The sequence below is a fragment of the Kogia breviceps genome, chromosome 10 (assembly GCF_026419965.1).
Source record: "Kogia breviceps isolate mKogBre1 chromosome 10, mKogBre1 haplotype 1, whole genome shotgun sequence".
In the NCBI taxonomy this organism is placed as follows: domain Eukaryota; kingdom Metazoa; phylum Chordata; class Mammalia; order Artiodactyla; family Physeteridae; genus Kogia; species Kogia breviceps.
The window spans coordinates 40404350-40428741 of NC_081319.1; the positions used below are offsets into that span (position 1 = coordinate 40404350).

Consider the following 24392-nt stretch of genomic DNA (forward strand, 5'->3'; position numbering starts at 1 on the left):
AAGCTTTATTATGGTAATGTCCTCAAATCTTTGAGTTACATGCTAAGCATTCCATAACTCAGTATTATTAAACATTATGACCTCCTTGAATTCTGGAAAAGCAAAGAATTAAAAACTACCTAACCTGGAAAGGATTTGTTAGTCATTAGATAGGGGTTTGCTTTTGTTTCACAGATGTGTGATATTTTCTTTCATCCGTATGAGGAAAATGACATATTTCTTTTTAAAAGTCTCCTATTTGCTGTATCAACATTGTTTCGCTGGGTGACATTTATTCTCTTTGAACGTGATGCCTTTCTTTTTTGTAGTAGTTTTCCTCAGTTATTTGGCAATACTTGAGATTCCCTGTGATAACATGACTGTTTTCTACCACCTGCCTCTGGCAGGGGTGTGATAGTGCTGCCAGGTGTGGTGTGGGGTTCCCCCCGCAACTCCTCTGGGTATCACCATTCACCCGTTGGTTTCCTCTTGTGCCAAAGCATTCAGTCTCTATTCCCATCTTGGGTTTGGCACAAAGCTGACTATTGTGGGGTGAGGGAAGGAAAACATGGGGGAAGTGGGGACTGACCTGACAGCTTTTAACTGAGTCCCATCATTGCTGCTGTCTCTAAGCTTAGAGTACCTTGGAGTCCTGTTTTCCTATGCCTTCTTTGGGCTGGGGTTTCTCCTTAGTGTGGTCTTTCTGCTTCATTTTATTGGATATTCCTTGTAATTTCTGTTTCACTGGGAGGGTACCCTTCTTGATTTCTAGATCTTTTATTACTTAATTTTTTTAGCAGTCTTTCCTGCTGCTTCTAACCGCTTGTGATAGTATGTTGAAGCTGGCCTGTGTGCTTCAGTTGGCTATCTATCCACTATTTAAGGTGCTCAGTTAAAACAGGACTTTACATCTGTGAAAGTCTTCCTTTTTATCCCCATCTCTGTTTCCCTGCACTACATTCCTTAGCAGTTACCAGTGGTGTTTGGTATATGTTTTTCCCCACACCTTTTCTGATTATTTATGTGTGTTGTATGTCTTTTTGTGAACTACATACCTAAAATGGATTCTTCTTTTTTTTAAACATCTTTATTGGAGTATAATTGCTTTACAATATTGTGTTAGTTTCTGCTGTATAACAAAGTGAATCAACCGTGTGCATACGTATATCTCCATAACCCCTCCCTCTTGCGTCTCCCTCCCACCCTCCCTATCCCACCCCTCTAGGTGATTGCAAAGCACTGGGCTGATCTCCCTGTGCTGTGCAGCTGCTTCCCACTAGCTATCTGTCTTACATTTGGTAGTGTATATATGTCAGTGTTACTCTATCACTTTGTCCCAGCTTACCCTTCCCCCTCCCCATATCCTCAAGTCCATTCTCTACTTCTGCATCTTTATTCCTGTCCTGCCCCTAGGTTCATCAGAACTTTTTTTTTTTTTAGATTCCATATATATGTGTTAGCATATGGTATTTGTTTTTCTCTTTTTGACTTACTTCACTCTGTATGACAGACTCTAGGTCCATCCACCTCACTACAAATAACTCAGTTTGATTTCTTCTTATGGCTGAGTAATATTCCATTGTCTATATGCCATATCTTCTTTATCCATTCATCTGTCTATGGACACTTAGCTTGCTTCCATGTCCTGGCTATTTTAAATAGTGCTGCAGTGAACATTGTGGTACATGACTCCTTTTGAATTATGTTTTTTGTTTGTTTGTTTGTTTGTTTTGTGGTATGCGGGCCTCTTACTGTTGTGGCCTCTCCCGTTGTGGAGCACAGGCTCTGGATACACAGGCCCAGTGGCCATGGCTCACAGGCCCAGCTGCTCCACGGCATGTGAGATCTTCCCGGACTGGGGCACAAACCTGTGTCCCCTGCATCGGCAGGCGGACTCTCAACCACTGCGCCACCAGGGAAGCCCTTGAATTATGTTTTTCTCAGGGTATATGCCCAGTAGTGGGATTGCTGGGTCATATGGTAGTTCTATTTTTATTTTTTTTAAGGAATCTCCATACTGTTCTCCATAGTGGCTGTATCAATTTACATTCCCACCAACAGTGCAAGAGGGTTCCCTTTTCTCCACAACCTCTCCAGCACTTAAAATGGATTCTTGAGTTAAGCTGGTATTTCAAAATTTGATAGACTGCCAGATTTTCCCATAAAAAAGTTGTTTCAATTTATATTCCTCCAGTGGAGTATGAGATTTCCCATTTTCCTACACCTTTGCCAACACAGGCTATTATCAAATTAAAAAAAAGATTTTATCACTCTCATGGCCAGAAGACGGTATCATTTTTGTAATTCGTATTTTCCTATAGTCTGCATTTTATTTTATTTTTTTGCAATTTGCATTTTCATCTGAGGCAGAGTTTTGAAAATATGCATTCTTTCTTGAGCTAGGAAGAATAAATTTTATAAGCTTACTGTGTGAGGGTAAAAGGGAATTTATTTATGCCAAATATGTTCTAGCTCATATTTGTTCTATCTCTCTGGATAAGTAAAACAACATGTGAAGTCCTAGCATGGTGCATACTGGGTATTTAATAAAAGTCTGTTATCTTCCATTCCTTTATTTTCTTCTTCTTCTTCCAGTTAGTTGATATTTTCTTTTCAGTCTGCTTTGTTCTTTTAGGTTGTTCTCTTTAGTTGTTCCTCTGTTACCTGAGATTACAGAATAAATGATCTTTTCAGTGAATTTATATGAAAGATTTCTGCCTTGGATTTGTGGGACCCAGAAGCTTGGACATTGTAGTTTGCTGTCTTCCAAAGTAAAATCTTGCATTTTATATTTTAGTAGCATATGTTCTAGATTTTTACTTGTCTTATGAAAAATATGTCTGTGAGGTTTTGTTTTTCTACTAATCTTAGGGAACTAAGCATTATTTGACTTAGTTCCCTAATCTTTTTAAAAATTAATTAATTAATTTATTTATTTTTGGCTGCATTGGGTCTTTGTTGCTGTGCGCGTGCTTCCTCTAGTTGCAGAGAGCAGGGGCTACTCTTCGTTGCAGTGCACAGGCTTCTCATTGTGGTGGCTTCTCTTGTTGCGGAGCATGGGCTCTAGGCACGTGGGCTTCAGTAGTTGTGGCTCGCGGGCTCTAGAAGCGCAGGCTCAGTAGTTGTGATGCATGGGCTTAGTTGCTCCGCGGCATGTGGGATCTTCCTGGACCAGGGCTCGAACCCGTGTCCACTGCATTGGCAGGCGGATTCTTAACCACTGCACCACCAGGGAAATCCCTGTGAGGTTGTTAAGTAAGAGTGATTTGTAGGAACCTCTTGGGTTGGCAGGCTGACTGCAGAGCTAGGCAGGTTGCTGAAATGTTATATATCGTCAGAGCTTTTCAGAAAAGGTTATATGTCCTCAAATTGATCTATACAGTCAGTGCAGTCAAGATCCCATCAGGATTTTTTTGTATAAATCAATAACTGATTCTAAAACTTGTATGGAAAAACAAAGACACTAAAACATAACCAAGACAATTTTGGAAAAGACCTAATTTGCAGGACTTGTGTGACATCATTTCAAGACTTTACAAATACAGTAATCCAAACATTGTGGTACTAGCAAAATGGATAGATTTATAGGTCGGTGGAACAGGAGAGTCCAGAAACAGACCTACATGTAATATGGCCAGTTGATTTTCAAGAAAGGTGCAAAGGAATCAGTGGAGTAAAGGAACAATTAGATGTCAGTGTACAAAAATATGAACATAGACCCATATCTTTTTTTTTTTTTTTTTTTTTTTTTTTTTGAGGTATACGGGCCTCTCACTGCTGCGGGCTCTCCTGTTGCAGAGCACAGGCTCCAGACCCGCAGGCTCTGCGGCCATGGCTCACGGGCCCAGCTGCTCCGCGGCATGTGGGATCTTCCCAGACCGGGGCACGAACCCGTGTCCCCTGCATCGGCAGGTGGACTCTCAATCACTGTGCCACCAGGGAAGCCCTAGACCCATATCTTATACCACATAAAAAATTTAACTCCAAATGTATCATAGACCTCAATGGGAAACCTAAATGAAAACTATAAAACTTCTAGAGGAAAACATAGGAGAAAATCCTCTGACCTTGGGTTAGGCAGAAATTTCTTAGATATCCCACCAAAAACATGGAAGCATGAAGGAAAAAATGATAAATTAGACTTTATCAAAATCAAAAGCTTTTGCTGTTCAAAAGACACAGTTAAGAAAACAAAAATACATTTCTTGGATGTATTTTCTTGGAAAATACATTTATGGGAGAAAATATTTGCAAAATTCATCTGATAAGGATTGGTATTCAGAACAATAAAGAATCTTCAAAATTCAATAATAAGAAAGTACACAACGCAATTAAAAAAATAGTCCAAAAAATTTGACCGTTCAATTCACCAAAGAAAATAAAAGAATGGCAAGTAAACAAATGAAAAGTTGCTCAACATCCTTAGTTATTAGGAAATAAGATACAACTACAGTCTATTAGGATAGCTTTAAAAAAAAAAAAAGCTCTCTGCTTACAGAAATGCTGCTGGTGACTTCCAGGTAATCCTTATGTATAGGAGCAGTGATGGTGCCCTGGACTTTCTACATGGGTTGTTGTTGTTTTTGTTTTTTTAAAAAATATTTATTTATTTGGTTGTGTTGCAGCATGCGGGATCTTTTGTTGCAGCGTGCGGGCTTCTCTCTAGTTGTGGCACTCAGGCTCCAGAGCTCATGGGCTTTCTAGTTGTGGCATGTGGGCTTAGTTGTTTCGTGGCATGTGGGATCCTGGTTCCCCAACCAGGGATTGAACTCGCATCCCCTGCATTGGAAGGTGGATTCCCAACCACTGGACCTCCAGGGAAGTCCCACGTGGGGGTTGTTTTAAACGGCTCTGTGTCCTTGGACCATTTGGTTTGAATCACAGGTTCTAAGCCTATGGTGCTTCGTGATGGTTTTATTGAGTATAATAGTAACTTTGACAATGTACAGAGCAGGAAGGACTCAGACTTCTTATTAGGAAAGCTTCTCCTGTAGTTGTGGTGCTTATCAGAGTTTGGATGCCATAGAAATCAATGACTCAGTTCTGTTCTGTGTTTCTGGATTTCCTTTTATTGGATCTTTAAATTTTGGACAGATTTTATCTGATTTAAGCTAATGCTATGAAGAGTGACAAAAATTCTACTAGTTAGACAGTAGTTGCGTCTGTTTTTCATTTTTCTATCTGTCACAGTGGGTAATTATTCTTTGTGGTCATTGCAGGTACTTCATCTTCTCAAGCAACAGTGCTTGCCAACGGTGACCATGGAATAGAAGGGAATGATGCCACTGGTAAGTGATTCCCAGGAGTCCCAAAATGTGTGGGTGAAACAGTCACAGTAAACACCCTTGATCAGTTCCTTTGAGGAGGATTGTTAGTGGAAGCATATGGATTATTTCTAAGGGTACTCTTGTTCTTGGTGGTTGTATTTAAACCCAGGGCATCTGCCCCATAACATTTCCAGCAATGGAAAGAGAGAATTTCATTTGATATTCCTTGAATATCTTTTGTAGTTGTACCACATAGGAGCTGGATCAATCTTAATATGCTTCTGTTGCAGAATGACCAAAAAAATGTTATAATGGAGTCCTTTGGCTGCTACAGTTCTTTGGGCAGGTCTCATCCCTGAATGCACACTGCACTCAGTTTGCTTTCCATGGCTCAATGTTAGGAAACTTGTGAGCAGGAAATTAAAAGTTCTTTCCTTTCTGTTGTGCCCTCAGTCTGTTTTTCCTTTATTTTTCCCTTAACTGTTACTTTTGAAATCTGTCTCTGATGCCTAGCCCATTACCAGGGCTAGCACTGAGTTCCTGTGGGTTCCCCCAGTGTATTTGTAGTGAGCAAAATTCTTGAAGCAGTAGCAGGGTCCATAGGGATGTATAATACTATGTAAATCTTTGTTTAGGTAGCTGATATGAGAGCCATGTTGAATTTTTTAAAATAACTGCACTTAATTAGCTTAAGTGCACAATCAGGCTGACACCGTTGACCCAACTGAAAAGACTTTTAACTGGGCATAACATTTGCTTCATATTACTACAGGGAGGCAAGTGCTAGCCATGTCTGTGTTCCTCTTCTTGCACACATACCTTAGCCTTGAGAAGCCTTTCCTTGAGCCACCATAGGATTTCTCGGTTTCTAAGGCTTCCAGAAAGCCTTCTGTTAGCAATAGCAGTTATTCCAGGATTTACTCTTTATTCTGTGACCTTTAGAAATGTTGTATACATCTTTGTATGTTAGGTTTACTGATGACTAGTTTCTATTAGTTGTGAATGTTAGTTTTACCCAGTGACAATAAATTCTTATTAGCAACTCATTAATTAGGAACTCTTTACTTCAAAAGCTAGAAACAACCTGAAGTGCGACCTTATTTATCTTCCAGTTTTGTGAACTGAAATTTTTTTGTTTGTTTGCTTTTTTGATAATCTTAGTTCATATGTAGTGTTGACTGTTTCTGTGTCTGCTTTGAAAGCAAAGGTGTATATAATTTTGGTTTTAAGAAAATATTTGTAGAAATATCTCCATGATTAAAGGAGAAGCTTGAACACAAACTTTTAAAACATGAATAAATGCAGCTTTCTTTAATGAGGAGGCAGTGCTAGGGGAAGGAAAGGCTTGAAGGGATTGATTTGGTTAGCCATTTGGAAGAATGAATGCCATTTTCATCCGGGAAGGAAACGACTACCACACTAGAGTAGGTTTCTTCTCCAGCAGGATGTCAGGTCTGACCAGAGGAGACTCAGACTTTATGTAGCAATTGTTTCCCACTGCCACAGCTTAATTGTGCAGGAAAAGAGAACAGGAAGAATATGCAGCCTGGCCCTTACTGTTTGAAGACTTCAGTTCTCTGGCTGCAAAAAAGAACCCAGCTGTTTATGAACTGCCCAGTGCCATTATGAGAGCAGGTCTTTCTGCTCTTGGATACCTCTCCACCATTGTGTAGAATATAGTTTGCACACCTGGGGAGATGTTGTGTTCTCAACCTGACCTCTTGACTATATTAAAGCAGGTGCTTTACTGAAAATACGCATGTTTCATTGGGGGTGGAAAGGAGTAGGGAGGGGGCCAAGAGTGCATGTTTTCAGAGCATGTTGTGACATCATTCTAATTTGGCCATCACTAACGAGCATGTAGCTCTGTGCTCTTTTGAAAATTCCCACTTCTGCTTCCTTCAGAGTGTTATCTATAGTCCTAAGAGCAGACCCGCTCTGCTGACAGTGTATAAAGGGTTTATGAGCATCTTGCAATGTTGAACTTGCTGTTTACTAATGATCTGTGCTTTTCCACCCTTTCCTTCCTTCCCTTTCCTACTTCTTCCTCTCTCTCTATTTTTCTCCTCCTAGAAGCCTAGCGTGTCTCTCAACACTGGGGCTGCTGCAACACTAGACCAGTGATCTTTCCTAAGCACCGTTACACTTGTAAAACCTTCAGCATTTTGCAGAGCTTTGCTTTCCTTCCTGGACACGATATAGAAGAAGCTGAGGGTAGTTCTTCGGGGCCCATTTCTGCTGATGCCTGAGCAAACCACCTGCTTCCTTTTGTGCTCCGCAGGGCTTGATGGAACCTCGTTTCCCTTTGTGAGCACAAAGTACCAGATGAATTCTTTTTAATTTTAGTATTTTTATGAAGGTCATCTAATGTCTTTTATTTCTTGTTCTCTTTTAAAACTCATTTTTTAATTTAATTCAGTCTCACATTTTTCTTTTCTTTAAACATTTTTAGTTGGCCTTTTTCATTTGGTTTTCAGATCTTCAACCTGAATCAGGGTAATGTAGCAGCAAATGAGAAGGTGTGCTTTCATAAAGGGATCGAGGCTACCAGCACTGCCATGAACCTCCCTTCTTCTCTCCCTCCTCCCTCCCCCTGTAAGCTCGCTTTTAGGGTAGATTCATCTTTCAGGCTACCTATGTTTCTCTCTACCTTACTAACATCTGAGTAATGATAGCTATTTTAATTTAAAGTTTTCTAATTTAGAGTAGTTCTGATTAAACTTTGAAAAATATTTCCTGAAATGAAATCATCCTTTGTTATTTGCAAGTTGGGCTGAAATTGTTTCTATTACGAAATTAGGATCTATTTGTCCAGGCTTAGATTCTCCTGAAAATTTGACAGCCTTATTATTGTGTGTGGAATTTCATATCCCAAATTTCTTAACATGATCATGAACTATCAAGATAATAATTGGGAAGTTAAGGAAAATGGAATCCTGTATTGTTAGAATACTGGGATGTTGATACAGATAGAAAATAACTTTTTCTGTAGCAACCTGATAATGAAGTTAAATTGCAACACATTGAAGAACTACAACCAATTATTAGGTTTCTAATGAAATGATTATCTGACTGGACTCCAGCTCTGTTCAGTGTTAGCCTCCCTATGAACTGTGGAGGTGCCTTTGTGCAGCCTGAGGTGGGATTGGTGGGTCACATATAAATACCTGTGTGTCAAGTCCTTTACCACGAACCTTAGAATTTACTTTCACACATTCTGAGGATTGTCCCAGTAGGACTTTCTTTTTCTCATTCCTCATTTTCCCAAACTAAAAGCTAAAAAAATCTGAAACCATCTGGGACAAATACTGTGGAACTTTTCAAATGATAAGCTTTGATCAGATTTTTAGAAATAGAATATAAAACATGGGCCATGTTTTGAAATTGTAGAGGAGTTCTGGTTTAAGATCTGGAATGTGAGATACTCTTTAAAATTTTCTATCCTCTTACTGACTGTGCAGGTTTGTGTAATCACTAAGCTACCGACTATTTCAGATTAAATATTTGGCACCATGTTCTGAGGAAGATTTGAGATGTACATTGTTTTAGAGCCCCTGATACAAAACTACTTTGGGGATGGGAAAGTTAGAATATTATGAAAGTTTAAACCAAGACCCTGCAATGACTTCTGGAATTTAGGAAGCGTTCCCTTCCTGTGGTCACAAGGGTTTGTTCATCTGCCAGGAATTCCTTCAGTGGGTTCTGGAGAGAAGACACTAAGGGAGGCACATTTTAGAGGGAAGTGCTTATGCTAACATTCTAAGCAGTTGGTAAATATGAAAACTCATAGCAAAGGAGAAAAATATGAAAAATACCATAGGAGAGCACACCATCAAGTAAAACATAGCTCTTTTCATTTGGTATGTAGTTGTTTCATATTTTCTTTGTGCCTTTTTTTTTTCTAGCCAAGGAACTTTTCACAACTGTTAGTGCTAACTTTAAAAAATCATGCTTGACATTCTTCTATCACTTCTAACTAATGTCTGCAGTTTGTCTCGGTGACAGGTGGGTAGAAAAGCCTGTGTGTGACCCCTGTGGTATAGCTGTGGTCAGAAACATACACTCATACTTCATTATTGACATTGATTTATTCCACTTTAATTTCCATTTTGTCATGTTTATTTCTCTTTGAAATTTGTTTTTTTCCAAATATGTTTCTTTTTGAATTTATGGAATTGTTGAAAATTTCTACTATCAGCCAGCTAAAATTTAGTGTATATTGTTAGCTCTGTTTCAATTGGATGTTTCATTTTGAAGGAAATAAATGTAACGTTTCACATATAGCTTCATATGAAGTAGCCAGTCCTGCATTGAAATGCTGTATTGCCATCATGGTCACACCCAGTGGCCCAGGATCTCACTGGTGAGGCAGCCAAGACCGGTCAGGGTTGCTCTATTGAAATGTGTTGTTTCTTTTATGCAATCTCTCTCTTTCTCTTCTCTCTCTCTCTCTCTCTCTCTCTCTCTCTCTCTCTCTCTCTCTCTCTCGTTTTTTTTCCTTCTCTCACCCAATGTTGAAGATGTAGAACTTTGTTTTTAAATAATATTTTTATAACTTTATTCACTCACCTAAGTCTGTATTTGTTGTGACTTTAGATTTCAATGGTTTTGTATATTGGGACATTTTAATGTGATCATTGTGCTAAATAAATTACACTAATAAACATCTTACACCAACACCGTATGGACTGGATTTTGGTTGGGGTCTTAATTATTGAAGTATAATGTGGCCAAAACATGAGTTTTGTAAATAAAGACCCTTGAGACATGAGCTCTTGGTCTAACAAAACTTCAAATCCGATTCATAGTAATTCCATAATTATTTGGGCTTTTTACTTTTTGCCAGGCACCTTCACTTACGTTGTCATTTTGGATTATCAGAGTGAACTCCCTTTTATCTGGAATCTGTAAGAGTTAAGAAGCCCAAATGACTATTTGATATTTTATAGCATCTGATGAGAAAGACAGTTGGCAGAGTAGCAATGAGAAGTTATTCCAAAAGACAGTTTCCATGGCGTATCAATTACTGTTAGATACTTTCTAACACTACACTTACGTTTTGTTTATAGTCCAATTAAAATTCACATTCACAGTCTTCCTAAAATGCCTTTTGAATTAATATGTAAAACGTGTTACATTCAATAACATTTTAATTTTGTAACCTTATTGTTTGATAATCTAGTAGGCTGTATCTGGGAAGAATTCAATGGAATGCCCAATTTCCTAGCCATTCTGGGTTAGTGTGTCTTTACAGTAGATGGATTTGCAAATGCAGTATGTTGATTGAATTAAGCCTTTGAAAAGACTGAATACCTAAGGTAATTCGAATGGCATAAAGAACTTTTTTAGCTTGGCAAACATTTTTTTATTAAGAAAGCTCAATTTGATGTTCTTAGGTTTCTTTTCATTAAGAGAGCTCAATAATCTATTCTTAGTTTGAAGCACAATAATTTAAGTACTGTAAAGAGTAATTTGCAATCTTGACTAACCTTATAGGTACCCTAGGATTAAACTTTTGGTGATGGGAACAACTGTTGGGTTTTATTAGTGTATTCATTTTGATGAAAGTGAGATGAAACCCGGCTTCAGGTGGATTCTTCCTCCTTGTTGGCCTGGTAATATGGTGGGGCTGGGAGACTAGAGAGGGTTCTGGACAAAGACACAGGACTGGTGGGGCAGGAACAGAGTGTTAGTTTTATTTCTAAGTCATGCGTAAAACTGGTTTATCCTCCATTTTATTTTGATGCTGTTTTCATTACAGTGAAAGCTTAACAAGACTTAACCACAAATAAACATCTCTGCTGCCATGGAGCCAAATTACTGTTATTTACACTGGGGCTAGATGCAGTACACTAAGTGCTCCACAAATGGCAGTGTTGCTAGTGGTTTCCATTGTGATCAGAGTCGATGGCTTTTTATTATGATAACTCTTCTGAATGGGATGTGTTTATCATTCCCTCAGGTCAGCACAGCAGTGAAACAGTAAAACTGCTTTGTTAGAATCTCATGACACAGAAAGTATCCTAGGTGTTTCATCCCTGTCACTTGTATCATCAGATGGAATGCAAAGGATTTTGTATTAGACAAAATTTAAGGCATCAAAAATGTGAAATCTTAACAGAAAAATCTGTAATGTTAGAATTTCTGAACAGCTATTGTAACCAACCCATATGCTGGCATTATAACTCGTAAATGAAGCCTGAACATAAAGCTGCACACTGTGTTCCTAGATGTAGACATAGCAAGGCAGCCATTCCCCCGTCCCTCCTCAAATCCTGAAAACAAAGCTTTAGTTTTTTTTTTTCCTTTCTTTTTTCAGATATGCGTTGCATTTTGGAAACATACCAGTAAAATACCAGCATCTAATGTTTCTTAAAGTTTTTTTTTTTTTTTTTGGTTTACTGTTTTCTGGTAAAAATATAAAACTTCTCAGAAAAATCCACATGTACCCATTAACACACATGTTATATTTACTTCTAGGGCATTTAGGACTCCCTTGAAACCAGATCAGGGACTGAGCTTAAGAACCTTCGTCTAAGCAAAGCATTTAAATTATACTGTGAGCCATTCGATTTCTATTTCTGTTGGAGTTTTGCGTTAAATAAAACAAAATAGCTTCTTCCTGAGCTTTGAGTGAGTCCATAATTCTGAAATACTTTTTAAACCATAACCTCGCTTATATGATTTGCTTCTCTTTGTGGAATGATACTCTACCCTATGTCAAAAGGCATTTGTTGATATAGAATATTTTCTTTTTTTATTTGTAATTCTCTAAGTAATATACGAATACATTCTCCTTTCTAAGAAAAACTAAAGCATTGTAGATAGAGCCACACTCTATCAGAGACCAGAAGATTTTTACTTATAGAACTAACATTCACACACAGCTACTATAAGTTGATCTTGTATTTTTACCTGAATCTAGACATGAACAGATTCTTCTGCCTGATACATCTCATTAGTAATAAGTGTAACTGTCATTTGTATAACACATTAGAGTTTGTAAAGTGCTTTTGAATGGATAACAGTATCCATTTTTCATTTGAAGAGGTTGAACTTAGGTTAATAAGAGAGCTCCAGGCTGTACCTAGTCTGGGAAGAAGTGCTGTGCTCTTTCTACTACAGTGTCATGTCTCAGTGGATCTTCTTAAGTGCTAACTAATCATCAGAAAGGTAGTCGGAAGGAACGGAAGTTTGAAGGCCTATTTAAAGGCTTTCTTAGGCACTATTTTCTGGGAGAAAATCTAGGCCGAGGCAAGGGTTTTGCATGTAGGTAGTTTATTTTGAGAAGTGATCTCAGGAAACAAGAGTGGGAGACTGCAAAAAGTGAAAACGGAAAGATGAAAAACCAATACGGTAAAGTATTACTAACTTAGTCACTGCTGTGGACAAAGAGAGCTTAGTCCTATTGGATGGGATTTAAAGGGTGAGAGGCGGGGGGCACAAGTGGTGTCCAATTAGCCAAGAGGTTAATTCAACAAAAGATTTGTCTGCCTGTACTCTATCATGGAATATGAGATCTTTGAGTTCTATACTGGGAAATTTTTTTTTTTTTTTTTTTTTTTATACTGGGAAATTTGACTCAACTCCATCTATCATGTAACTAATTTCCAAGCCTAATTGTTAGAAACTGTGTAACCACAATTTTAGTTTTGGAATTTTCCATCCTAATGTTTTCTTTTTCTTTTTTTTTTTTTTTTTTTTTTTTTTCCGGTACGCGGGCCTCTCACTGTTGTGGCCTCTCCCTTTGCAGAGCGCAGGCTCCGGATGCACAGGCTCAGCGGCCATGGCTCACGGGCCCAGCCGCTCCGTGGTATGTGGGATCTTCCCAGACCGGGGCACGAACCCATGTCCCCTGCATCGGCAGGCGGATTCTCAACCACTGCGCCACCAGGGAAGCCCCTAATGTTTTCTTTATGAATCAGTTTCAGTAATTTCTATCTTTCTAGAATGTTTGTCCATTTCAATTAGGTTATGTATTTTGTTGACATACCGTAATTCTTGGTGTTCCTTTAGAAACCTTTTTATTGCTGTAACATTGGCATTGATGTCTTCTCTTTTATTCTTGAATTGAGTAATCTGAGTCATCTCTCTTTCTTGATTGGTCTAGCTAAAGATTTGTCAGTTTCATTGAGCTTTTCAAAGAGTCAACTTTGGTTTTCTCTCTTTTTTATTTCATTTCTCTATTTCATTTATTTCCTCTCTAATCTGTGTTCTTTCCTTCTGCTTGCTTTGGGTTTGATTTGCTCTTCTTTCCCTAGTTCTTTAAGGTGGAAGGTTATGTTACTGACTTGAGATTTTTTTTTTTCCTTCCCTGTTATTGTAGGTATTTACAGGTATAAATTTCCCTCTGAGCGGTGTTTTAGCTGCATCTCATAAGTTTTGGTTTTCCTAAGTGTTGTGTTTTCACTTTCATTCATCTCAAAGTATTTTTTAATACCCTTTGTGATTTCTTGGACCTCTTGGTGATTTAGGAGGGTGTTGTTAATTTCCACATATTTATGAATTTCCCAAATTACTTACTGTTGTCATTTCCTAATTTCCTTTCATGGTGTTTGGAGAACATACTTTGTGTAATTTCAATCCTTTTGAATATATTCAGGCTTGTTTTATTGCCTAACATATGGTCTGTCCTAGAGAATGTTCCATGTGTATGTATGTTCTTCTGTTGTTGGGTGGAGTGTTCTATAAATGTCTGGTAGGTCTGCTTGGTTTATAATATTGTTCAGGTCTTCTGTTTCTTGTTGGTATTCTTCCTAGTTGTTCTATCCAGTATTAAAAGTGGTGTATTGAAGTCTCCAACAATCATTGATGAATTATCTATTTCTCAAGTTTGTTAGTTTTTGCTTCATATATTTTAGGGCTCGCATTCTAATGTTTTAAGGAGAAATTTGAATAATACTAATTTTTATATGCTTTTTACATTGTTGAAGGGTTAATGCCTTGTGAAAAATTCTGGGGTGTGGATAAGAGGATGTATACAAATGATTATTCCAACCATGAGCTTCCAGCAACAGTAGGGAAATATCAGTCACTGGTAGAAGATTCAAAGTGCGTTTTCAGGATGCTCATCATTGCTAATTATTACAAATCAAAACTACAGTGAGGTTACCACCTCCCATTGGTCAGAATGGCCATCATTGAAAAGTCAAAAAATAACAAATACTGGAGAGGGTATGGGGGAAAAGGGAACCTTACTACACTGTTGGTGGGAATGTAAGTTGCTGCAGCCACTGTGGAAAACAGTATGGAGGTTCCTTAAAAAACTAAAAATAGAGTTGCCATATGATCCAGCAGTCCCACTCCTGGGCATGTATCCAGACAAAACTGTAATTCAAAAAGATACATGCACCCCTGTGTTTATAGCAGCACTGTTTACAATAGCCAAGATATGGAAACAACCTAAATGTCCATTGACAGATGAATGGATAAAGATGTACATATATACAATGGAATATTACTGAGCCATAAAAAAGTATGAAATCATGCCATTTGCAGCAACATGGATGGACCTAGAGATGATCGTAGGAAGTGAAGTAAGTCAGAAAGAGAAAGACAAATACCATATTATCTCATTTATATGTGGAATCTAAAATATCACACAAATGAACTTACCTATGAAATAGAAACAGACTCACAGACATAGAGAACAGACTATGGTTGTCAAGGAGTGGGGGGAAGGGATGGATTGGGAGTTTGGGATTAGCAGATGCAAACTATTATATATAGAATGGATAAACAACAAGGTCCTACTGTATAGCACAGGGAACTATATTCAATATCCTATAATGAACCATTATGGAAAAGAAAAAAAGTGCTTTTTCAAAGGATTTTTTCCCTTAAAATATCAACTACCTTTTTTTGTAGAAATAGAAAAATCTGTCCTAAAACTCGTATGGAATCTCAAAAGATCCCGAATAGTCAAAGCAATCTTGAAAAAGATAAAGTTAGAGCTCTCAGTCTTCCTGATTTCAGAATTTACAAAATGCTACAGTAATTAAAACAGTGGTGATACTGGCATAAAGACAGACATAGAGACTAAGGAACAGAACAGGGAGCCCAGAAATAAACCCTTGTATATATGGTCAAATGATTTTAGACAAAGGCGCTAAGACCGTCCAGTGGGGAAAAGAGTCTTTGTGTTAGGATGAAGGTGGATCCTTACTTTACACCATATACAAAAATTAACTCAAAATGGATCAAAGACCTAAATATAAGAGCTAAAACTGTAAAACTCTTAGAAGACAACATAGGGCAAAATCTTCATGAAATTAGATTCAGCAACATGTGACACCAAAAGCACAGGCAACAAAAGTAAAAATAGATAAATTGGACTCTACCAAAGTTAAAAACTTTTGTGCATCAAAAGAAACTATCAATAGAGTAACAAGGCAACTCATGGAATGGGAAAAGATATTTGCAAAACATGCATCTGACAAGGGGTTAATATCCAGAATATATAAAGCACTCCTACATTTCAACCACATGAAAACAACTTGATTAAAAAAGAGCAAGGGACTTCAATAGATACTTCTCCAAAGAAGATATATAAGCCAGTAAGCACATGAAAAGATGCTTAACATCACTAATCATTAGGAAAATGCAAATCAAAAGCACAATGAGGGTTTCCCTGCTGGCGCAGTGGTTGAGAATCCATCTGCCGATGCAGGGGACATGGGTTCGTGCCCCAGTCAGGGAAGATCCCACATGCCGCGGAGCGGCTGGGCCCGTGAGCCATGGCCACTGAACCTGTGCGTCCGGAGCCTGTGCTCTGCAACGGGAGAGGCCACAACAGTGAGAGGCCTGCATACCACAAAAAAAAAAAAAAAAAAAAAAACACAATGAGATACTACTTCACACCCATTAGGATATAGGCTATTATTTTAAAGCAAACAAACAAAATACAAGTATTGGTGAGGATGTGGAAAAATTGGAACTCTTGCGCACTGCTGGTAGGAATGTAAAATGGTGCAACCATTATAGGAAACAGTATGGGAGGTCCTCAAAAAATTAAAAATAGGATTACTGTATGATCCAGCAGTCCCACTTTTGGATATGTACCCAAATGAAAGCAAGGACTTTGTACAACCTTGCTTATAGCAGCATTATTCACAATAGTCAAAAGGTGGAAGCAACCTAAGTTATATATACATACAATGGAGTGTTATTCAGCCTTAAAAAGGAAGGAAATTCCAACATGTGCTCCAACCTGGATGAGCCTTGAAGACATTATGCTAAGTGAAATAAGCCAGTCACAAAAGGACAAATGCTGATGCCACTTACATGATTCCATTTATATGAGCTACTGCATATAAGTAATCAAATTCATAGAGACAGAAAGTAGAATGGTGGTTGACAGGAATTGGGAGTGGGGGGAATGGGAAGTTATTTTTCAATGGGTACAGAGTTTCAGTTTTGCAAGGTGAAAAAAAGTTCTAGAGATGGATGGCCGTGATGCTTGCCTAACAGTGTGAATGTACCTAATGCCACTGAACTGCATGTTTAAAATGGTAAACATAAATAAATAAAGCTAGCTCATTTAAAATTAAAAAAAGGTGACTTTCAAATTAACCATCATGTACGTACAGACCTCTTTAGAATTGAAGTGTTGCTTTATATGTTAGCTGCCTTGTGGGTTTGTTCTAATTTTTCCAGTTGCAGAGATAAATGCACAAATTTATAAACATTATTTAAATACTAACCAGAGTTTAAAGGAACATTTTGTAAGAACATATGTAATATTAGCTAAATTCCATGAGGAGGTTGGATGAGAACTAAGAAAATTTGAAATTAGAGCTTGAAATCTCCATTTAGATGTAGAGTTGACATCTCAAATTTGAGGTGTCCTAAAATGTACTTCTGATCCCACCCCTGCAACTAAAACAAAAAAACTAAAACCTTCTCCAGCTCATTAAATAGAAATAGAATGTTCTTCTAGTTGCTTAGGCTAAATGTTTGCCTTCCCCTATCCTTTCTTTCTCTTGCATCCCACATCTATTTTGTCAGAAAAATAGATCTGGAACCTGACCACCCCTCACCAACCCCCTGCTCTCTCTCTGATTTGAGCCACCAGCTCTCACTGTGACTATTGCAGTAACCTCCCAAATTAGTCTCCCTCCTTGCATTTATTTGCTCCTTATAGTATATTCTCAAAAGCACCCAGAGTGGTCCTGCACATAGATCATGTTATTCTTTTGCTCAGAGTCTTCCAGTAGTTTCCTATTTCAGAGTAAAAGCCAAAGTCCTTACCAGATACCATAAGGCCATATGAAACCCTGTCACCTCTCTGACCCACATCTCCTGATTTTCCCCTTTGCTAACTTTGCTTCACTGGTGTTCTCACCACTGTTCCTGGACAAGCCAGGTGGGCCCTTGCCTTGGGCTCTGAGCACTAGCTGTTTTCTCTGTCTGGAATACTCTTCCCTCATATATACTAGTAGTTCACTCTCCACCTTCTCAGTGAGGTCTCTTCTATCTTACCTAAAATTGTACCCCTTCCAATTTTCTCTCCTACTTCTCTGCTTTAATTTTTCTCCATGGCACCTGTTGCTTTATTATTTGTACACATTCATTATTTATCTTGTTTATTGTCTGACTTTCCCCACTAGAAGATAAATGTTATGAGAAGGTGGGGCATTTGTTTTGGTCACTGCTGTGGCCCAGCACCTAGACCAGTGTCTGGCATAGAGTAGGTGCACAGTAGCTATAGAATGAATAATCTTGTTGAATGTGTTTATAAAAAAAAAAAAAAAAAAAAAGGGTGGAGGAAAGAAATGTGGTTTTAAGGAAGGAGTCTGTTCTAAACTGGCAGTGTTATGTCTCCTAAGATGGAAGTTAGGTAGGTGAAAGGCTGGGAGGAGGCACTGATGGGAGCAGAGAGGGGGAACTCTGGGGGAGGAGCCATGGCAGAGCCCCTCTAGCAGTGAAGGAGGGGATTTCTGGGTCATTCTAAAGCATATCAAGACTTTGGCCCAGGGCTTCTCTGGTGGCTCAGTGGTTGAGAATCTGCCTGCCAATGCAGGGGACATGGGTTCGATCCCTGGTCTGGGAAGATCCCACATGCTGTGGATCTGAAGCTTACTTCTACTGAAGCCCATGCGCCTAGAGCCTGTGCTCTGCAAAAAGAGAAGCCTCCGCAATGAGAAGCCTGTGCACTGCAACAAAGAGTAGCCCCCTCTCACCACAACTAGAGAAAGCCCGCATGCAGCAACCAAGACCCAATGCAACCAAAAATAAAATAAATAAATTTATTAAAAAAAAAAAAAAGACTTTGGCCCATAGATCCCTTGCTGTGTTTCTGTAGCATTTAAGGGACGTGGCAGGGAATTTTACATTCATCCTTGAAACAGACATATCCTTTCCCCTCTCCCATGGCAAAGCCTGAGCATGTGCCATTCAGCCCATTTGCTCTGATGTTACTCTCGTATCCCTGACAATGTTAAGTCTATTATGGTTTTCCATCTCCCTCTTTACCTAATACATTTTCATGGCTATAACATTGTCACTGAGGTAAAAAAAAAACTTTTTAAAGTAATAAAGACTTGCGCTATGATCTTTCTGTGCTATTGAGAAAATTACAAACTTCTGTCCTAGACCATAACAGCTGTTTTGTTTAACGTTGAAGAGGAGTGGGCCACCTTGCTATCTCGTGTATAAACAGATTATCTAGCTTAAATTTTTGTATATTGTGAAGTCACATAAGCAGTTTGATTATGTTTTCTTCCTTTCTCTTCACCAGCATTTTTCTCTGAGTAGGTGGTTCTTTCTATTTGTTTCAGGCCTCATGTAGGCAAAGAATGTTAAGAGCAAGGTCAGATATAATTGCAATAATTTTTGACAGGTTATTGGTACATGTCTTTCTGGAAATAAATCCCCTTAGTGGTTTGTTTAAATTTGAGAAAGCTGTTTAAAGAGCAGGCCTAGATCTACCACCCGCTAGCTTTGGTCTCTTAGGCAAGTTATTTGCCCTCTTTAAGCCCAAAGTTCTTCCTCTATAAAATGAGAACTAGTAATAAAGAATTGTTTGTGTTAAGGGACAGAAAATATTTTCAGTGCTTTGTAACCTGGGTGAAGGGGTTAATAAATGTAAAATGATATTGGGATAATGATTAATGTCCACATAGAAAGTTCTTACAGGTTCAACCTAGTAAATAGTTCTGCCAGTAAATCATTCTTTGGCCATCAGCCCCTTTTCCTATTTAAATGAGTGTATAACAGTATTTTAATTGGATGTAACTAGAGCGCATTTGGTGTTCTTTGTCTTTGGAGATTCTCTGTTTCTAGAGGACAGAATTGAAGGCAAAACTTTAAAAAGACTCCAGGCAAACTGAAGGAAGAGCCTTTGTTTTGTTTCTTGTGAGAACATTAATTTAGGACTTCGTTATTGCAAAAACCTGGGACAGCTGATCCTCCAATGGGGATTACAACTTGAAATGAGCTGAGAAGATGCAAAAATGTGTAAATTACAAATTTAAGTATTGACATTAGACTTCGTAGAGATCTTCACTGAAGAGTTCTGCTATCTGTTTAGTAAAAGTGAATATTTCTGGTCTTTGCTTTCCCGTGTAAAATAGCGAGCCTTTCTGCTGTTGCAGCTGCTGTAGTTGTTGGTCATGAGCAGCAAAGATGCAGTGTGTTCTCTCATGCACACGATAGCCTTTTAACTAGAGCTTAGCATGTGCCTTATGATTTATTTTCTTTGCATTAAATGTCGCTCATTCTTTTCCCCGTGTTTTCCTATAATGTGGATTTAAGCCATCTCATGGGTTGGTTATTTATTTGTTTTTTATTGAGGTATAATTGACATAAAACACTATTAATTTCAGGTGTACAACATAATGATTTGGTATTTGTACATGTTGTGAAATGATCACCACAAAAAGTCTAGTTAATATCCATCACCACACTTAGTTACAGAGTTTTTTTTTTTTCCTTGTAGTGAGTACTTTTTACTCTTTTAGCCATCTCGCTGATTTAATTCTGAGTATCTGTATCAATCAGGGCCTAGTCAGGAGACAGAAACCACACAGTAGTTTGAAGAGGGAATTAACTACTGAGGGGTAGAGAGAACTCTAAAGAATACAAGAATGGCAGATATAGGGGAGCAGTTACTACCCCAGGACTGAGGCAGAGTACAAAGGAAAGCAAAATTCAGAAGAATACCCACCTCCTCCAAAGCCAGTTTCTTATCTTGGATATCTTCACTGGATGTTTGCTGAGGAGATGTAGACCAAGGTTGGCAAACAGGAAACTGTACATGGAGGTGCTGCTGAATCACCAGGAAGCCAGCTTGGGGCACTGGCAGAACTTGCCTGAGAAGATGCTTACAGGAGTGCCCACTAAAACATGTTGGGATGAGTACCATTGGGTGTTCTGCATACCAGCACAGCACCACAGGAGCGAGAAGACAGAAAAGCACCCTGGAAGCAGGAAGAGAAGCCCCTGCCTCTATCACCTTCTAGTAACCTTAGTATCATGCCAACTGGCAAAGGAGAAACGTTTACAGGGTCCAGCTCCATTATCACAAGCAGGGCAGTGAAGGGGCAATTTGGAGCTGAGAAGCAATAAATTGATAACTGGCACCATCTACCCCTTTGTCTACTTAGCATCCATATGCACTTGTCTACATATATTTGAGCTTTCACATATCAACAGAACAACTCTTTTGTTTGCATCTAACAAGATATAGCTGTCTCTCATATGATGAAGCAGCTTTCATTGTTTCCCCAAAATGAGATGCTCAGTACCTGTAGTCATGGTATTCATTGCTGGATATATTAATCACTCCTCAAATCACAGTTCCACTGAATATTCTATTGTCAAGAGACTGATTGTAAAGTTAACCTTTGACAACTTATAATAATGGGAAGAAGGAAGAAAAGAAGAAAATGGTTAGAATGTACAAATAAACAGAATATTACAAAGAGAAAATATACAAAGCCATCAGAGTTCTCATTTCTGTAATTAATCATGAGACCAGAATTGATATCTGTGAGTTCTTTCTTCAGCTACCCATTTTATGTTTCCCTTGCCCTCAGCCAGAACCTCAGCTGGTAGAAATTCTTTACCTGGTGAAATGATCCAGAATTTCAAATTTTCATTTCTTCAGTAGTCTGGCCCTTTTTTTAGTTGCCCTAGTTTTCCATGAACCTTTATTATTGGCATGGAAGTATTAAGAGTTACCTCAGAGAATCCCTTGGGTTCCAGACATAGTCCTCCTTGCTTTTATTGTGTTGCAGCAACCCAGTTTTCCCTTGATAATGAGGCTCAATCATCCCAGCCAGTAAAGTAACCCTCTTTTTTTCTGTCTGTTGGTTCAGTGGAATAAGGAATCCCAAATGGCCATGTAGGAGTCTCATTTTCTAATTTGGTTGAACCGTTGTATATGCTGGTAGGTATATTTCCTCCTTGGGGACTAAGACCTTCAAACTAGCAGAACTCAGAGTTGTCAGGAGTTGAAGTGAAAATTCGATGAGTGGGTTATTGGATATAGTACTGATTCCTCTTGAATCCCAGACCCACATATTATGGCTGTTGGGGAGACAGCACCCTATAAGGGTCTCTGATGCAAAGCATTACCCCATTCTTTTAGGGTGTTGTCTCCCAGCTGAAACTGTAACTGAGTCTTCAGTAGGTGATTATTCCATCTTTTAATTAGGCCAGCCATCCTGGATGATGGGGTGTGACAATACCAGTTAATTCCATGGGCTTGAGCTCTTTTTTTTTTTTTTTTTCAGTTTGCTGTGAAATGACTTTATTGATTGGAAGCAGTGCTGTGTGGAATGTTATGATGGTGGATCAGGCATTTTATGAGCACTGGCAGAAGCAAGGTAGGCAGAGAAGGCAAATCTATATCCAGAATACATGTCTAGTCCACTGAGAGCAAATCTCTGCCCCTCCCTAACTGCTCCCACAGTCCCCGCCATGATGTAAGGTTAGTGTAATCAACTAGCTGGTCTCCCTGGGAATGGTACCCTATAGGAGGCTGAGTTTGGGTCTGTGCTTTTGGCAGATTAGACACACCTGGCAATAACTTTAGCCAGGTCAGCCTTGTTTAGGGGAAGTCCATGTTGTTGATCCAATACATAGCCTCTCTCCCTGCCATTGAGGAAGCACTCTGGTGGCTGGGGCAAGAGGCTGACTGATATCCATAGAGCAAGTCATTTTGTCAACCTGGTTATTAAGGGCTTCCTTTACAATGAGTGCCCTTTAATGATTAGTCACATGGGGCACAAATATGTTAGTATAAACAATGTAAATCTGTGCTCTGACCATCTCTCACTGCAGGCAGAGGGGCAACCAGATGTGCTGCTCAAAGTTCCACCTGCTTGGACGATTTTCTCTCAACACTGTCCTTCAGGGTTACCTTTAAGTAGGGCTGTAGTGCTGCATCTGTACCAGCATATTGTGCAGATCCATGTGTAAACCAGACTGCCCCATTCAGCTGGTCATATGGAACTCTTAGGAGGCTCTTGGCGTCAGTTAAGGGAGAGGGGGCTTTGCAACAGGAGTCAGAGTTGAGGGAGTCTGGGCCACCTGCTTAGGTAACTTACTCATATCTTTGGACCTGCTTGAATTTGGTCTCTTACATGTTTCCTCCTGATGATGGGTTGGTACTGCACATGCCCACCATTATGGTTGCATGAGTTAGACAACATCTAGTTCATGATGAGTAGCTCATGGTCATGTGATCACGTGTCCCATGGTTAGGCATTTAGTCTCTAGCAAGGCCCAACAGCAAGCGTGAAGCTATTTTTTTTTTTAAAGTGAATAGTTGTCTGCAGAATATAGATTTTCTCCCCAAACGTAGAGGTTTGGGCTCTCTAATTCTGTTATTTTTGCTTGCTAGACGCCCCATTCAGCATCCCTATTTGCCATGGACACTTCAACTATCATTGGGCCTACTGGATCATATATTTGCTGTGTCCTACTAATCAGACCCAATTAGCATAATGCCAATATATAGTGGGCCTGTGTGATATTTTTTGTTCAGCATCACTGTGGGCTATATTATAGGAGAACTGATGTAGGCCCGAGGCAAGACTCAGAGGCGTATAAAGGGCAGGTAAAAGCAAAGTGCTTCTGGTGGTCCTTGCAAATGAGTATAGAAAAAAAAGACACTAGCTGAGTCAGTAGCAGTATGCCAAGTGCCAGGACCATGTTAATTTACTCCAGTAAAGATCCTGGTGTATCAGTTGCCAGATGGAAAAATCTAATTAGTTTAGGATTATCCATAGTCATTCTTCAATATCCATCCAACTTCTGCACTGGCCAAACTGATGAGTTAAATGGGAATGTGGTAGATGTCCCCCACCTTTGTTTCTTTCAGGTCTGTGATAGTGGCATTAATCTCTTTAAATCTCCTAGGTATGGAGTATTGCTTCTGGTTTAATATCTTAGTAGGGAGGGGATGTTCTAGGTGATTCCCACTCAGCTCTCCCTATTTTAAAGACCCTTGTCAATTATGTCTGTTCTCAATTATTCATCTAGGAACTAAGGGAGTAACCGCAAAATGGGTCCATGGAACAATTGGGTCCACTGTGAGTTGGACTTGAGTTAAGCACTCCATCTGTTACCTGACTACCATAAGCCCTCACTTTGACTGGTCGGCCACAGTGGCACTTTGGAACCTCAGGAATTAGTTATCCCTAAAAGGTCCGGGTATTTCCTTTTCTCTAATCAATAGTCACTCTTGTAAGTGGCCTTTGGGGAAGCGTAGAGGCAGGATTCACAGTATGTACTTGTGTGAACAATGCAGGATCCTTCCTTAGGGGTCCTGGGTTTGTGAATTGACTTGGATCTGGAAACTGGATGAGAGATCTTGATCCTGACTTATCAAGAACAGTTTTTACTACCAGGGGTAAAGTTTTTTCCTATTATACAGATCGATCTATACAACAGGAAAAAACTTTTTAGCAGGCTCCCTGTGGAACACTGAAATCAATTAACTACCACTGAAGCTCCTGGTGGGCCAAGGCATTCTGATTACTAATACAGCCCTTCTGCCTTTTATGGCAGATGTACCCACCTTGTCTTTGGCAAGTAAGTGCTGCCACTTGGCCTCTGCTATTCTAGGATCCCATGATCCTTACTGGAATCAGAGAATCCACTTCAGTGATGAAATCCCCCATGGTCATACCTGGGGGT

The 24392-nt window shown here is 39.1% G+C and overlaps 1 protein-coding gene across 50 annotated transcripts in view; it reads left to right on the forward strand.

Annotated features, from left to right (window-relative positions):
• The window catches only part of MAP4 (microtubule associated protein 4), a 163241-nt gene that overhangs the window by 64012 nt on the left and 74837 nt on the right, over positions 1 to 24392 (forward strand). For 29 of the 50 annotated variants that reach the window (XM_067044386.1, XM_067044396.1, XM_067044383.1 and 26 more), the window contains 2 exons: positions 5199 to 5267; positions 21983 to 22075. In XM_067044386.1, the coding sequence (XP_066900487.1) occupies positions 5199 to 5267; positions 21983 to 22075 (162 nt within the window). The remainder of the gene's footprint in view (positions 1 to 5198; positions 5268 to 21982; positions 22076 to 24392) is intronic. The other 21 variants (XM_059076949.2, XM_067044420.1, XM_059076963.2 and 18 more) reach the window with 1 other exon arrangement.